The 14,761-nt window shown below is 37.0% G+C and overlaps 1 protein-coding gene across 1 annotated transcript in view; it reads left to right on the top strand.

Annotated features, from left to right (window-relative positions):
* Positions 1-14,761, top strand: part of PTPRZ1 (protein tyrosine phosphatase receptor type Z1) — a gene marked incomplete at both ends in the record, with an annotated part of 129,668 nt that overhangs the window by 109,913 nt on the left and 4,994 nt on the right. The window contains 9 exons of the mRNA XM_082280542.1: positions 213-304; positions 3,515-3,600; positions 6,074-6,170; positions 7,605-7,687; positions 8,405-8,539; positions 9,778-9,912; positions 10,898-11,061; positions 13,307-13,442; positions 14,398-14,544. Of these exons, the coding sequence (XP_082136668.1) occupies positions 213-304; positions 3,515-3,600; positions 6,074-6,170; positions 7,605-7,687; positions 8,405-8,539; positions 9,778-9,912; positions 10,898-11,061; positions 13,307-13,442; positions 14,398-14,544 (1,075 nt within the window). The remainder of the gene's footprint in view (positions 1-212; positions 305-3,514; positions 3,601-6,073; positions 6,171-7,604; positions 7,688-8,404; positions 8,540-9,777; positions 9,913-10,897; positions 11,062-13,306; positions 13,443-14,397; positions 14,545-14,761) is intronic.

Below are 14,761 nucleotides of genomic sequence, written 5' to 3' on the forward strand. Positions count from 1 at the left end.
GCATAATTTGGTGATGTGCTGGGGGAATATTTATATTATAGCAGTAGTATTAGACATTCCATGAAAATGGGTTTTCAAAATCATGATTTTGCTTTCTGACTCAATAATGCCAGAATTCTAAATCACCTCAGAAAATGTTTTGGTGGGGTTTTGTTGTTTCTTTTTTATTTTCTTTTTTTTTTCAATATTTTTTTATTTTTATTCCTTTCTAGGAAATGTTTCCAGACTGCTCATTTTTATTTAGAAGATAATACATCACCTCGAGTGATTTCTGCTCCCCCAGCTCCAATCTTCCCAGTCTCAGGTATTTCTGGCAACTGTTCTGTGGATTGGTGTTAGCTGTTGGAAGATGCTGCTTTATTTGTGTCAATATGAATTCTTCATATATTGTAACATCTGTAAACCAGAGATTTGTAACCTCTTGTACAAGTCTGTGTAAACAGGTACACTTGACATTGGCAGACTGATGTTATTAATAATCTCTTCTGTAGGTAACACAGAAGACAAATATCCTCAGCTTACAGAGTTGCCTCAAGGATACTCTGCCTTGTAACCATTTGAAGTGTAGCCTCACTAGAGTGGCTGCTCATGTAGCCATCTGAGCCACCCTAAATAGCTCTAGAGGATAACACCAGCAACATATTCTGTTGTGTTTCTGCCTTTAATTGGATTTGTCACCTGTGTATAGAACATGTCCTATTCTTTTTACCAGGAGGATGAGGATATGCCTCATCTGTCTGCATTTCACTTGCAATTACAGCGTGTTCTTACACTTACGTATTTTACTAGCATAATTACAATGGTAAAGTTCTGTGAACCTCTCATGAAAATAATACAGAAGTTCAGAATATTATTAGCATCTTCTGATTCTATATCCACCACCTTTATTTGGAGAAACTGCTTCCTTTCTTTCCTCAAAGAGTATCAGAGGAGCACATGCAGCCTCACAGCTTTTTCAGTCTGTGTAGAATGAAATAGATTAATTTCATTCATCTATTTAAACCCTAAATAGATTAATCCTGAAGCAGATCCTAAGCCACATTCTCACCTATGAGACAAGGATATCTTGTTCCACAAGTAATGTTTTTGCAAACTGTGCTATTACACATGGAGATGGATTTCCATGGAATGACTAAAGGAAGAAAATCAGCCCTTGTGTGAATAACTAGTAAACAGGTCTAGTTAAATAAATCCCAAACTTTAGGCTTCCATTGTAACTGAACTGTAGATACCTTCAAATGCATCTTGTATGGATTGCTGTTGTTAGGAGATGCATAAACTTTAACTAAATGGTTGAAAAGCAGAGATTTCAGCTTGATTTCAGAAAACATGATTATATATGAATGTCAGACAATCATTATAGGAAATGTCTGCTTTAATTCTCCATCATTAACTATGTTGCATTACAACTGCATAATTTTCTTACAATTTTTCCTGACCAGCTCACCTCAGGGAGAAAGTGTTTTCCATTGTCATAATTGCACTTACAGTTTTTCTGAGTGCCTAAAATACATGTTTTGAAGCTGGAGGTTTTCCTTCTGAAATGCTGATAAATATTAAAGAGAAATTTTTTTCTAAGTGACTGAGGATACACAAAATATTTTATGGAAAAAGCTGCAAGCACTGAGGAAATAGTTTTATTTTGCGTGCAACAGATGTCAAGTGAACAGTCACTACGTTTTCTATTGCACAAGTGTTTCAACAGTGTAATTTTACAATTGCATCTAATTACAATGTAATACTAGAAAAGACTGTAGGGCAGGAAGAGTGTTTTGCAACTGCTAAGTTCAATTCTTATGGCTATGACCAAAAGCACACTCCACAGATCTCATTATATATTAAGTTTTCCTTCCATGGAGTTTCTTTGGCAGAGATAGGAGAGCTGCAGTTATTCACAGAAAATGCCATGGCACTTCACAGCACAATTCAAAGATGCATTCAAATAATAATGAATTAGAGGGTAGTATTCAGATCCACTATCAAACTCTCAGTAGTTTGAAGTGATACCTGACATCCAGATATAAAATACATTCCTGGATTCAGAAGTGATTGAACTGGGAGATTTGCATGGGCAAAGAAACAGAACCTATTTCTCCATTATTGTACTCACTCTTTGGGTCATTTACTTTCCCTTCTGGTTTTGTATTTGCATATCATTAGGATAAACCCTTCATGGAAGGTTACGTTTCCAAAGTGTGAAGATTGTGTTACACATTTGTTCAGCTTCTCTTAGGCTTGACTGGATAAATTCACTTTTTGTATTCAAATCCAGTCATGTAAGTGGAAGATCAGCTGGATCTTGGTACAAATCAACAAATTCTTGGTAACTGAAAGATAAAATTATTAGGTAGGATAAATGCTCAACATCTGTTGATGTGAATAACAGGTCCTTGTTCAATGTTTCTGACGTTTTGTTCGCATATGAAATAGTGATGAAATTACAGATTGTGAAATAAACATATTTTTAAACCCAACAAAATTATTTTTCAGTACCAAAACTAAGTGAAATAATGCCATCCTTTAGCAGATAATTAGCAAACAGATGACTTTGTTTACACAGCATATTTGCAGTAAAGAGAAGACTGAAAGTCCCAAAGGTTTTTGATGTGATTCCTGATGCATATTCTACACAAGTGGTTTTTTGTATTTGTCTAAAGTAAAATGGAGATGTTACATTAATCACACTTATTTCTTGAGAATGTAGATTTGTTCTTTTTGGGTAGCCAAGAAGTGTTAAACATAAATCTTGCATTTAAAACTTGAAATATGAAGCCTGATGTGAAAATCTGCAGTCAGTACTGCCATGATCAGACATAAGATTATTATCAATTGGTAATCATAGAATCATAAGGAGAACAGGGAGAAATTTCTGTACTGAAGGTAGTCACTAATGCAGTAAAAGATGAAAATTATTGCTGTTTACTTTGGATGCCAGTGCAAACATGCAACTGTAAATTAATATGAAACTACTGGCATAATGCTGCTTTAATTTAGCAGGCTTGGGACTATGCAGCTTGTCCATGTACTGCATCTGAGTTCCAGTGCAACACTAATCAGTGTGAAGTACCAAGACAACTCTGCCTAATCATTCCTACTTTATCAGTATTATTCAGAGCTCTGCTCTCTGCCTTTGAGAGCAAAGAGCTAATCCTCCCATATCTCCATGACTTCACAGGGAATTTTGTGTGTTCTTCTATTTTAACAGAAAAACTCAGCATCTTGCAGAATCAGCACCTTGATTTGGGGAGCTTACAGACAGAGCAAAACTTAGCAAGGCATTTTCTTTATCTTCTTTCCAAATAATAATTTAGAAATGTTCAAGTGTTAGGCAACTATTTTAGAAATGTTAATGGCATAAAAGAAGGTTGTAATTTTTTGGGAGTTGTATATCCAAAGTTCATGCCAAGAATTTTATTTCAGGATGTTTTGTGGATTGCCTACATATAAACTTCATTATATGTCACTGGTTTTTTATTCTACATAAATATACTTTTTGTCTTTTCCCACCCCTAAGATGATGTTGGAGCAATTCCAATAAAGCATTTTCCAAAACATGTTGCAGATTTACATGCAAGTAATGGTTTTTCTGAAGAATTTGAGGTATGGCTCTATGATGTCATCTTTTACTTAGCATGTACAAATAATGTTAAGTTTAAATGCCTGGAAACAAAAATGGGGGCATTACATTCTGACTTGGGCACCAATTTCATGAATGCATGAGATAACGCAATAAATGTGAGTGCTTTGAGCCCAGTATGGAGATTATGCATAAAGCCTAGGGAGATTCCTAAAAGCTACCAGGACTGGTACAAATGGGAATGTTTATTATTGTGCTAAAATACTGAACAATTGTGTGAATAAACTATGCAAAGATAGTGCAATGTATATGGTTTATCAGACACAGTGATAGATCTAAAGCTTTTCCAATACTAATGACAATTGAATTTTGCAGAAGCTACCCACATTTGCTTGTTCCATTTACAGAGAAAATAAAAGGGAAGTAATAATGAGTACACGTGGCAAGACTTCTGATTAACAGGGGAGCTAATGTAGTCTTCCTATGTGGTAGTGAAAGCTTTACAGTTCCTTTCCTAAAGTATATGGTTCATAAGAGGTATTTGAAAATGTTGAAACACATGCTCTAATCATGTAACGTTACTATCACCATATGTAACTAATGATCTTCATTGTTTTTCACACTCGTGTATTGCAATCAATTTAAAGATGGATATGTTCTAACTTAATTGACATAAACATTAAAACCCCAAATACTGTAATGAAAGCTGTACCATCAGCAATTTTACAAGAGATTTGAAACAAAATCAGTCAGTTGGGATGGGAACAGGTTTTTTAACTGGTCTGTGTTAATTTAAAATACAATTGTAATATTCCTGTTGCAAAAACAATAACGAAAGTAAAAAATTCAGAGTTTTTCATCTTTAGGTTTTGCTTTTGTTTCCCCAGCCAATGTATTGTGATCTAGCCAACCAAAAATTCCATGTCCTTCACATAACCTTCTTCATCAGCATTTTTTCTTCAATTCATTTAACATTCAGAATATCTATTTGATTGTGGGACCAAATTTGTAAATACTTGTGAATGTCCAGTATATATTCATATACTACACATGTGCGTATGCACTGATGGGACTGGGCTCCAGCTCAGCTAGCTATGAATAAGAGCAGGTCTTGAAGGACTGTGTGTAAATACAATGGATACAAAGTTCTGTCACCATTAGTGAGTACAGCAATACAGAAATCAGATTGTTCATTCTAAATTGATCTTGTCCTACAATTTTACTTTTCCTTAATTACAGAAGTGATCTAAAGACAAAATATAGTGCGTGTCACCGAACTACAGCAGCACCATCTGACATATTTCATGCTAGTTTTAACTATTGCAAAGAAAAGTCAGTGTCCTCATCATTTCTTGGTGATCCTTTTTCTGCTTTGTGGACTACTCCAGAATTAGTGTCCAGTTCTTTTCTCTACTAATAGAAAACTTAGAAGATTGGGAAAAACTGAAATACAGTAATTGTCTTTGCAGAGTTAGCATACATTTGAAGAGTACAAAGGTGGTTCAGATTTTTTTGGGGGGGAGAGGGTAGCAAGTTTTTTTATATTACTACAAAATAACTCCTTTAAAATCTAATTTTTAGACTGACAACCACTTTTTATACATATATTTAAGTAGATTAAGGTCATTGACATTAAAATGAATTACAAAAAGTGTTGGGAAGCATCATTAGTACTTTTAGTGATGGCAATATATTTGCTATTTAACAGTGTGGGCCTTATAAATGCTTGAGTTTCCTGTCAACTAAAGTAATCAATAAAATGAATTAATTTTGTGAGTCTTAGAGAGTTTGTGCCTGTCTTCTCAAGCCTGTCTCTCTTTATAAAATCGTTGAAATTGCTGGCAGCCAGAGTGAGGGGTGTAACTCTGTCTTTGCCCAGAGTGCTCTGAGGCTGGCTGGACAGCACACAGTCCTGCTTCAGTGGAGGTTTTGCAGCTGAATGCAAAGAGAGCAAAAACATTCCCCAGAGAAACTGATGCATTTATAAGGACCAATAAAAATTCTAATGAACTGTAAAATTTACAGATAATCTGGCTAAAGTCTGTAGTGTTGCTCATATGTACAAGCTTTCACTGGCCTAAGATCTAACATTAAAGATAGGAAAAGAGATGCCATAATTTTAACTGGGAAAACTACCTGTTGTTTCCTTTAGGAGTTTGTCAAAATACACAGTTTTGTTGTTATTATGGATATATTGCATGACCATAACTGTTTTCCATATAGTAATTGTAATTTATATAAACACTTATCCATTTGTTCTGTGCTGTGGAATTTGATTTTTTTTACTTTTTTTGCATTCATTCCCTCATTAGACACTGAAAGAGTTTTATCAGGTAAGGAATTATTTCACTGCATTTTTTTTTAGCAATGAAGTAGTTGTAAAATATCATAGATAATTGGGTGTAAGGTTGTGGTTCTTTTCATGCTTACTTACTGTATTTAAAGACATTTTATGTATGTTAATACTTACTGAAGTATGGCATACTTTTTTTTCAGGAAATCCAGAGCTGTACTGTAGATCTAGGTATTACATCAGACAGCTCTAATCACCCTGACAACAAGAATAAGAATAGATACATAAACATTGTTGCTTGTAAGTAAAAGCATCATTTGTTGTTTTGTGCAAGAAATAATTACAGACAAGTGTAGATTTATATGTTATTAGTGGGAGCAAAAATACTTCTACACTGAAACCTCCAGCTACTGTTCAGCAAAGTGCTCCTTGGAGAGGAGTTAGCATGAGATTTCACATCTCTTCAAGTTAGGCCTCTGACATTCTGCTGCTTTGATGAGCATGTGTCAGCAAGACATATTCGTGTCTTCTGCAATGACCCAAAGGGAGTTGGGAGATTTCATTATAATGCCATTAGAAAGCCTAAGAAGCTGTGTTTTGATTGTCAAAATTAATCCATCTTTGATTTGGAATAATGGTGATTTATTGTCTCTATGAGCTTCAAAATCCCTGGATATATTTACTGTCACATATAAACATGAATGTTCTGGTTTTATGTGGTATTGTGCCTGGCAACAATGTAGTACAGCATCTTCATTAGCCAGTACACTTGTTTTCCCACTGCATCACTCTCCCAGATTTTTCTGCTCTGAAACACAATTCAGTTTTGTTAATATCTCTTTCAAGCTATTGCCTCTGGGTTTTTGATCATTTGGTGGCTCAATACTTTTTTTAACTCTCCATAGCATTTCAACTTTGTTCTGATTACAGGAAAGCTCTAAATAAATCTATATCTTTGGCACTGAGCATCACTAAAGCTTACTAGAAAAAGTGACAGAGTCAGCTGTCTGGCAGAAGACAATGTAAACCAGCAACAGGAAATTACAATCCCCCTGGCTAAAGATGTCTCTAAAGGGACAAAAACTCCGGGATTTTCCTCTGCCACTCTGTGTTTGTAGCTGGTCATACGAAATGTGCCAGCCCAGGGGCTGTTTTATTAAAGAGCAGTACAGAGGCAGCTTAGGGCAGCTGAAGTAGCAAGAATCCTCTGTAAGCGACTCGAGTGTAGTTCTTACAATTGGTGCAGCCTACAGAACGCTTCAGCTCACCCTGATGTAGCCACTGCTGATACTTTAGATGACCAGCATTTTCAAAGTCCCATTGCTCTCCAGTGTTCTTTTAACTTGGAATTAAAGTTCCTCAACAACAGTGCCTGCTGTCATTTTGAGACATCCCACTGTGCAGATCTGGCAGTCATGACACAGGACTTATGGAAGACCTATACACATTTACAAGCAGCAGCTAGAGGCCATAGGGGAAATATGTCATAGTGCCTAAAATGATCCGAGGTGCTGCTACTCAGGCCACTAGATTCTGAATCCCTTCAAACTTTGGAGTCATTACTTTATTTTTCTGCAAATTAGAATTTTGAATCTGATTCATACCTAAGGAAAGGATGTTGGCATATGTGATTGTATTGGTCTTACGCATTGTAAAAATACACCTCATTATTTTTACAAGAAAGAATATATTTCTTACCAAAAATTGCTTATTTTCTCCCTTGTTTTACTGCAGATGATCATACTAGGGTTAAATTAGCCCAGCTTGCAGAAAAGGATGGAAAACTGACTGATTACATTAATGCCAACTATGTCGATGTAAGTGCCTTTTCCTATCTACTGGCCTATTGATCTGTCAGTCTTTTCTGTAAAAAAAAATATGTATGGACATGAATAGGTTTAATGCAAAAGAAGTATCACAATATTACAGATTTTGTTAAAAAAACTTTCGTGGTCTAAGTTAAGCCTACGAAGTTAAAGCAAAGGTAAAATGCCAATTCTTTCTTGGAATCCGTCTTCATATTGTAGCAACTGCAGCTTAATGAAGGGCATTTTTTAAGAAAAAATATCCTGTCACATCTGAGTCATTTTAGAGGTATATCTCATCTGAGTGGTTAATTCTCCCCTCTGAGGTAATCTCATGAGAGGAAGAGTCTATTTAGCTGAGAGCCTCACCAAGGCACCATTACCAGTTTTCATTACATAGTTATTTACACGAGTGATCATGATTCATTTTTTAAACCACTTCTGTAACACATCTCATAATCACTATCATATCCATGTTCTTCCTGAACACGGGCATTTGAACATACATATCCTATTTGCTGGAATGATAAATATTGACATAACAGTTGTATTCATATGTTATCTGATACCACAGGGTTTCTGCAATTTCAATAGTTAAAAACATAAAAGTGCTTAAAAGGTTTTCAAAGTCTTTAAAAATAAATACATTAAATGTCTTGTACACCTCCCAACCTCCTTTTGCTCATGGACAGTGATTTGACAAGTGTCATTTCTTATATTTCAATTTAGGGCTACAACAAGCCAAAAGCCTACATTGCAGCTCAAGGGCCACTAAAATCAACAGCAGAAGATTTCTGGAGAATGATATGGGAACATAATGTAGAAGTTATTGTGATGATAACTAATCTCATTGAGAAAGGAAGGGTATGAGTACCTTTGTCTGTTTTTTATTTCTCTGATGTTGGTAGATCTACCTGTAGCAAACTCCTGTCTTTTAAAAATCCGGTTTTGACATTTATTGAACAAAAATCAGTAGTTTGTAGTAGTTGCTTCTACTAGGACTGGCTACAGAAGTATAAAGTTGAGGATTTGTAGAATGAAACTAAAGAAAATATTCAATAAGTCTTGAAAATACCATGTTCTAACCACAAAAAAAATCTTATCCTGAAAAAAAGAATTCTTCTATATAATAAAAGTGGACAGACTGTGGACCTTGTGCCACATTCTGCTACCAATCTGCTTGCCATCATGCTCTTTGTCAGGGTTGCCTTTGACCATGGAAAGGAGAAGAACATATTTCAGGTGAACTTTTCTGGATATTCACTGTCTGCTCCCTGCTAACATCCTGTACTCCCAGTTCCTTTCCTACTACATGACTAGACACACTTTTGTCCAGTGAGACAAAAAGAGGTCCAACCCCATCACAGGGTGTGTGTTTCTCTGATTATGTGGTGCGAGTATACATGTACCCTGGGGTCACATGAGGACACATTGCATCACACTTGCCACACACTGGCAGCAGTGCCTAAAATGAATGTAAATCTTACCATACTACCTAAAAAGCATCTCTCAGATGATACAGACAAAGCAATTGCAGATGAGGGCTGCCCTAGGAGTACCACTTCATTCATAGCACCGTGCTATAAACAAACACTCTTCTAATACTCTTAGAGAAGGCTATATGACTACCCAGCCAAAAGGCTGGACACATCACAGCTCTCTGCTGTACATTCTAGCCATACACAAGGTTCACTCTTACCCTGGCTACCAGTTATAAATATTCTCTGCCCATACTATAAACTAATCAAAAGCCACATACAATTCTACTGACTTGGATGTATTCCTATTTTTCCTATAGGTCGTGTTGTTTTCTTTAGAGTGTCTATAGAATAGAAAGTTCCACAACATTAGACCCCTTCAACTCTGATAGTATGATTTAAACCTCTTTTTTGGAGTATTCCAAATGAAGAGCATCTTTGCACAGCCAAAATAATTGTTACTTGTTCTCCTGCACAGAAGATCATGTCTATTTATAAACTGGGTATATTGACAGTTGCTGTACAGTTTTGTGCTTTACTATGCTCTTAAATTTGAATATTTTGGCTTACTAGTTTGACATTTTAGGAGGTTTTTTTCTCTATTTTTTATTTTCTTTTTAACAGAGAAAATGTGACCAGTACTGGCCTGCCGAAGGTAGTGAAGAATATGGGAACTTCTTGGTTACTCAGAAGAGTGTTCATGTACTTGCCTATTACACTGTGAGGAATTTTACTCTTAGAAACACCAAGATCAAAAAGGTTTGTAGCATCCTGAAAACAGAGGTGGGCAAAAGGAAGTGTTAAAAGATGCTCAGAATATTTTTAAGGCAATTGACAACTCTTTCTGCTGTATATGTAAAGCCGAATCCTGTAGGTCTCAGCCAGCCAAGATGCTTGTCAACTTCAGTTAATTTGACCAGATGAATAAACTCAGAAAACTGTAGGACCATCAGAGAAAAAGCACTGATCACATTGGAGAGCTGATGTGGATTTTGCCTGCCTGGGTAGCAGGACGATACATTTTCAGAAAGAGAGCAACTTGAAGAAAACATGGTATGAGTTAAATTATCCACCTCAGCTCTCCATTTTCCTTTCTAAAGACAGGTGAATCCACACTTACTTTATTGTAACCAGAACCAGCATGCTCTCTCAGCAGGGTGATGTTAGTTACTTTGAGGAGGATTCTGAAAACTTAATTTATTCCAGCCACATAAATGTCCGAGACATCTAGTCTCTCACCCTCCCTGCATAATTAATACATAACGTGCAGCATTTACTCTCAATTAATTTATTCTGCCTATTCTAGGAATGAATCTTTGAATGAGATTACCTGCTTTCTGAAGGAATCCCTGCCTCTGAGTTGCCATGGAGGAAGGGAGCTTAGAAAAGCAGCCTAGACAAGGCTACTTACCTTGTAGACCACTAAGGCTGGGTGAGATGAATCCTACTCTTTCTGTTCATTCACTCAACAGAGGAGCAGAGTGGCAGGAAGAGCTGGTGACTCTTGAGAGCAGTTGTAATATGTTATCTCTCCAGTGCTTGTAGTCTTTCTCTATGGCTTCCTAAGAGACAGTGTCAGGTCATTTTTCCACTCAGTGGGCAAGCTGGTGAGACAGAAGCACTGGCCCTTCCCCTTCTCTTTGAAGGCTGGAATATTCAGAGCCAGTTCAACAGCTATTAGGTATGGAAATAAAATAAAGGAAGATATGGGCTGCTTACATGTGGAATTATGTTTCTGTTGCAGGGTTCCCAGAAGGGGAGGTCTAGTGGACGCATAGTGACTCAGTACCATTATACCCAGTGGCCTGACATGGGTGTTCCAGAATATACACTGCCCGTTCTCACCTTTGTGCGGAAGGCATCGCATGCGAAGCGCCACGCTGTTGGGCCTGTTGTGGTTCATTGCAGGTGTGGTTTTTAGTCCTGTAAGGTTCACTCCACTTTTGTTTTGCAGAAAAAATAATTTCTCTGTGGGTTAAGCAAAATTTCACTCTTGCATTTAACAATTCCTGATGGAATAAGATTAATTTCTTAGCTGATATTCTTATCTGATATTTCTCTCCTTCGTAAGGCCAACTAATCAACTGTCTGTGCCACTTCTGTAAATCCATAAATCTCCGTAAACAAGATGATGCTGCTCTGCGCTATGTTCTTTTTCTTTTTTTGGCAAAAGTGCTTTTACTTCTTTTTTTTTTCCCACATTTCTGTACTGCTCTCCTGAATGCTATGAGCTTACCAGATACATGTGTGGGGATAAATGTTTCATTTCTGCAAATATATCATTAGGATGCTTTTGGCTCATGCTTTCTTTGGTGCAGGGATACTCTGTAATCCTAAGAGGAGTTCTGTGCACAAGAGAAGACTCACTCTATTCCTGGCTGAACTACAACTCTGCTGTTTTTAACATTACTCTGGGCTCTAGCAGTCATTTGCAACGGAGGAGCATTCTGGGGAACGGTTGAGGTCTGCATGTGCCGCAGTGTGCAGGCAGGTGTTCTGTCAGTGCTCACTAAAACTGGCAGTTCAGGGAAAATTGGTTAAAAAGGGCTTGTAGGACCTGGAATGACTTCACAATGCCCATGAAGGACCGGGTTGTTGTAAAATATATAAGCAGGTTCTGGTTTTCCGCTGTAGTACCTCACCTTTGATGGAACATTTGGAAAGAGAACCTCCTCATGAATTCTGTCCTTCTGGAGCTGACTCTGAGAAAGCGAACAGGTAAAGTCACCTCACAAATGCTGCAAATGAAGATATTTTATTTGTGGGATGATCTAATCTGACTGACATCTGTTTTTAGCTTGGAAAATGAAAATTCCGTATCTTCTTGTTCTGCTGCTATTTACATCCTGCCTGTTCTTGGGAAATTCAAAATGTCAAGCCTGAGATTGCTGAGATATCAGCAATACATTAGGAGTCAATTCAGTTGAGTTTTTAAAAAGTGAATAGTGGTAAGTCATGTGGCTTCAGTCAGACCTCTCCCTTGGGTCAGAGGTATTAACTCACCTCTGTCCGTAGGCAGTTTTGTACATTTTTTAGCTAACCTGACCCCATGCACTATGGAATTTCAAAGGAATCATCTCATGTTGGAAATGTAACTTTTGTTTATATTTACAGGCTATATGGAAGACACAAATGATGAGATGTATGAAACTTATTTTAGCTATTTTTATTTGGTACTTTTCATGTTTTTTCTTTCATAACAAGTACAGATGGCGTCTGGTAATCTTTGTACTTCTTTGTGTCTAACAGGGTGTTAACAACCTGGACCTTTGAATTTCATATCATACTTATTTAGACAGTTTATTACAGCAATCTAAGCTCACACTACCTATGCTCTGTGCCCTCTCTGTGGCAGAAATGAGATGACTGAATTAGCATGTATGGACTGAGCTGGATCTGCCCAGAGGGGACCATGCAGGCCCAGCACGGTGCTGCTCTCAAGTTACATGGACAGTACACATAATGTTCCTTCATATCTTAGAGGGGAATTACAAGTGACTATTTTATAAAAGAATTTTTTTCTTTAATTTTGTGATACAACTGGTTTTATACTACATTAATCAGAGTTCATAACAGGAATGAGCTGATTAACCCTTACTTCTCCATTTTCTATTTTTTAAAAGGTTTTCAACAATTGCTTGCCATCTTAGCTTTGTTTAAAGAGTGCTAAGCTTTTTCTCTTACAGATATACTCTCCAGAGTTCTGCCATTTCCTGGGGTTTATCTTTGAAATCTCCTATAATGTAGTGGGTGGAATAATGCAACTTTTGCTTTAAAGTGCCGTTTTGACATAGAGGAATTTGAACACATTAAGTGTGCCCAAATGTTGACATATACCACCTTTTCTAGATATACTTGGCAAAGTATCCTAAGGAATATCAGAAGCCTGAAAATGGCAGACCTGCAGGAAACCCCTTAGTTCTATTTCAGCCAATAGTTTAAAAATCATTTGAGAAAATAGTGTTTAGGTCTATTCTTGCACAAAGAAAAAGATTACTATCGGCCTCAAACCTTTAGCAAAGTGTATTGTATAATAAATTCATTTGCAGAGGGAAATATTCCCTATGCAGCAGTTTGTTGAAAAACTGTGTATGGAACAGTTCTTTCCATTAGCGTTTTACTTCAGGCTCAAGACTGGTTTTTTGTTTTATAGTGCTGGTGTTGGAAGGACAGGCACATACATAGTGTTAGACAGCATGCTACAGCAAATTCAGCATGAAGGGACAGTCAACATATTTGGATTCTTAAAACACATACGTACCCAAAGGAACTACTTGGTGCAGACTGAGGTAAGAATAAAATATAAATAGCATGAGACTATTACAAACTATTTCTGATTGCAGGAGGAGAGATGATGCAGTGCTCTTTTTGGCACCACCAGACAGACAGAAACCAGTCACCAGACTGGGTGGGATTTTCCCTTTTGCTTGCCTTGGTTTTATAGAGACATCCTTCTAGGCATGCTTAGAGCAGTGCACTAGAAATTACCTTTCTGTGGGCTCTTGTCTGTTTATTAAGGAGGACTCAGAAGGAAGCCTGTGTAAATTATGTTTCCCACAGTAGGGTTTTTTTGGCAGGACTTGTATTTTTGTCACGGAGCTTTTTGAGGAAGCACCATTATCAGGTGTTCAGATCTTCACTGAACCTCATCAAACAGTTTATATTAGGCAATAAAATATGGGGAAAAAAGCTGTTTCAGACAGAAAATTAGATATAGATGCTTTAAACTGAAGATTATATATAAAATATTGAAAGACCAAGAGGAAACAGTAAGGGCAACAGCAGGGCATTTGAAAGCCTATTTCAGGTTTCAGGAACAGGTGTTTAGATTCCCCAGTGCCTTTCAACAGAAAAGAAGTTAATCAACAGCTAGGGCACTTGTTCCAAAGGATATGAGGGAGAAAATGGAGGATAGCAGTAAGAACTAGAGGCAGGACTGGCTTGAAAATTTGACTTAAGGCTGTGCTTGCATTTTTAACTCTATTCTGTTAATGTGAGATATCACAAGTAGTGAGGATTTGGTATTATATCATATATATATATGTGTATGTATGTATTGCAAGTATAATTGTCAATTGTGCTTGTAAATGTGTACTGTCACTGCAGAGGGACAGCCTTTGTTGTAGAAGATTTGAGAAAACCTCTGAAAAAATACTGACCACATCAGAAGTGGCAGCTCAACCAGAGGTATCTAGGGGAATCTGAAAATCATGAGAGCTCAGAGGTTTGGTTTTGTTTTCCTAGGAGCAATACATCTTCATTCATGATGCACTGGTCGAAGCAATACTCAGTAAAGAAACAGAAGTCCTTGAGACTCACATTCATGCCTATGTTAATGCTCTCTTGATACCCGGACCAACAGGAAAGACCAGACTGGAGAAACAATTCAAGGTGAGCTCTCTTGAGATAGTAGTGTGAAAATCTTTAGGTTTTTAAACCCTGAATGACTTAAAAGTATCTCAACATAACTTTCATCAGCTTTCTCTACCTAAAATTCAACTGCTGAGCCTAAATTCAGATTAAATGTACTGAACGAATGCAGTCAGTTGGGACAGAAGAATTATTTTCATATTCTTAAACAAGGGATCCAGCAAAAAAAATCCACAAA

Source organism: Coloeus monedula, assembly GCF_965178545.1.
Source record: "Coloeus monedula genome assembly, chromosome: 4".
Lineage (NCBI taxonomy): Eukaryota > Metazoa > Chordata > Aves > Passeriformes > Corvidae > Coloeus > Coloeus monedula.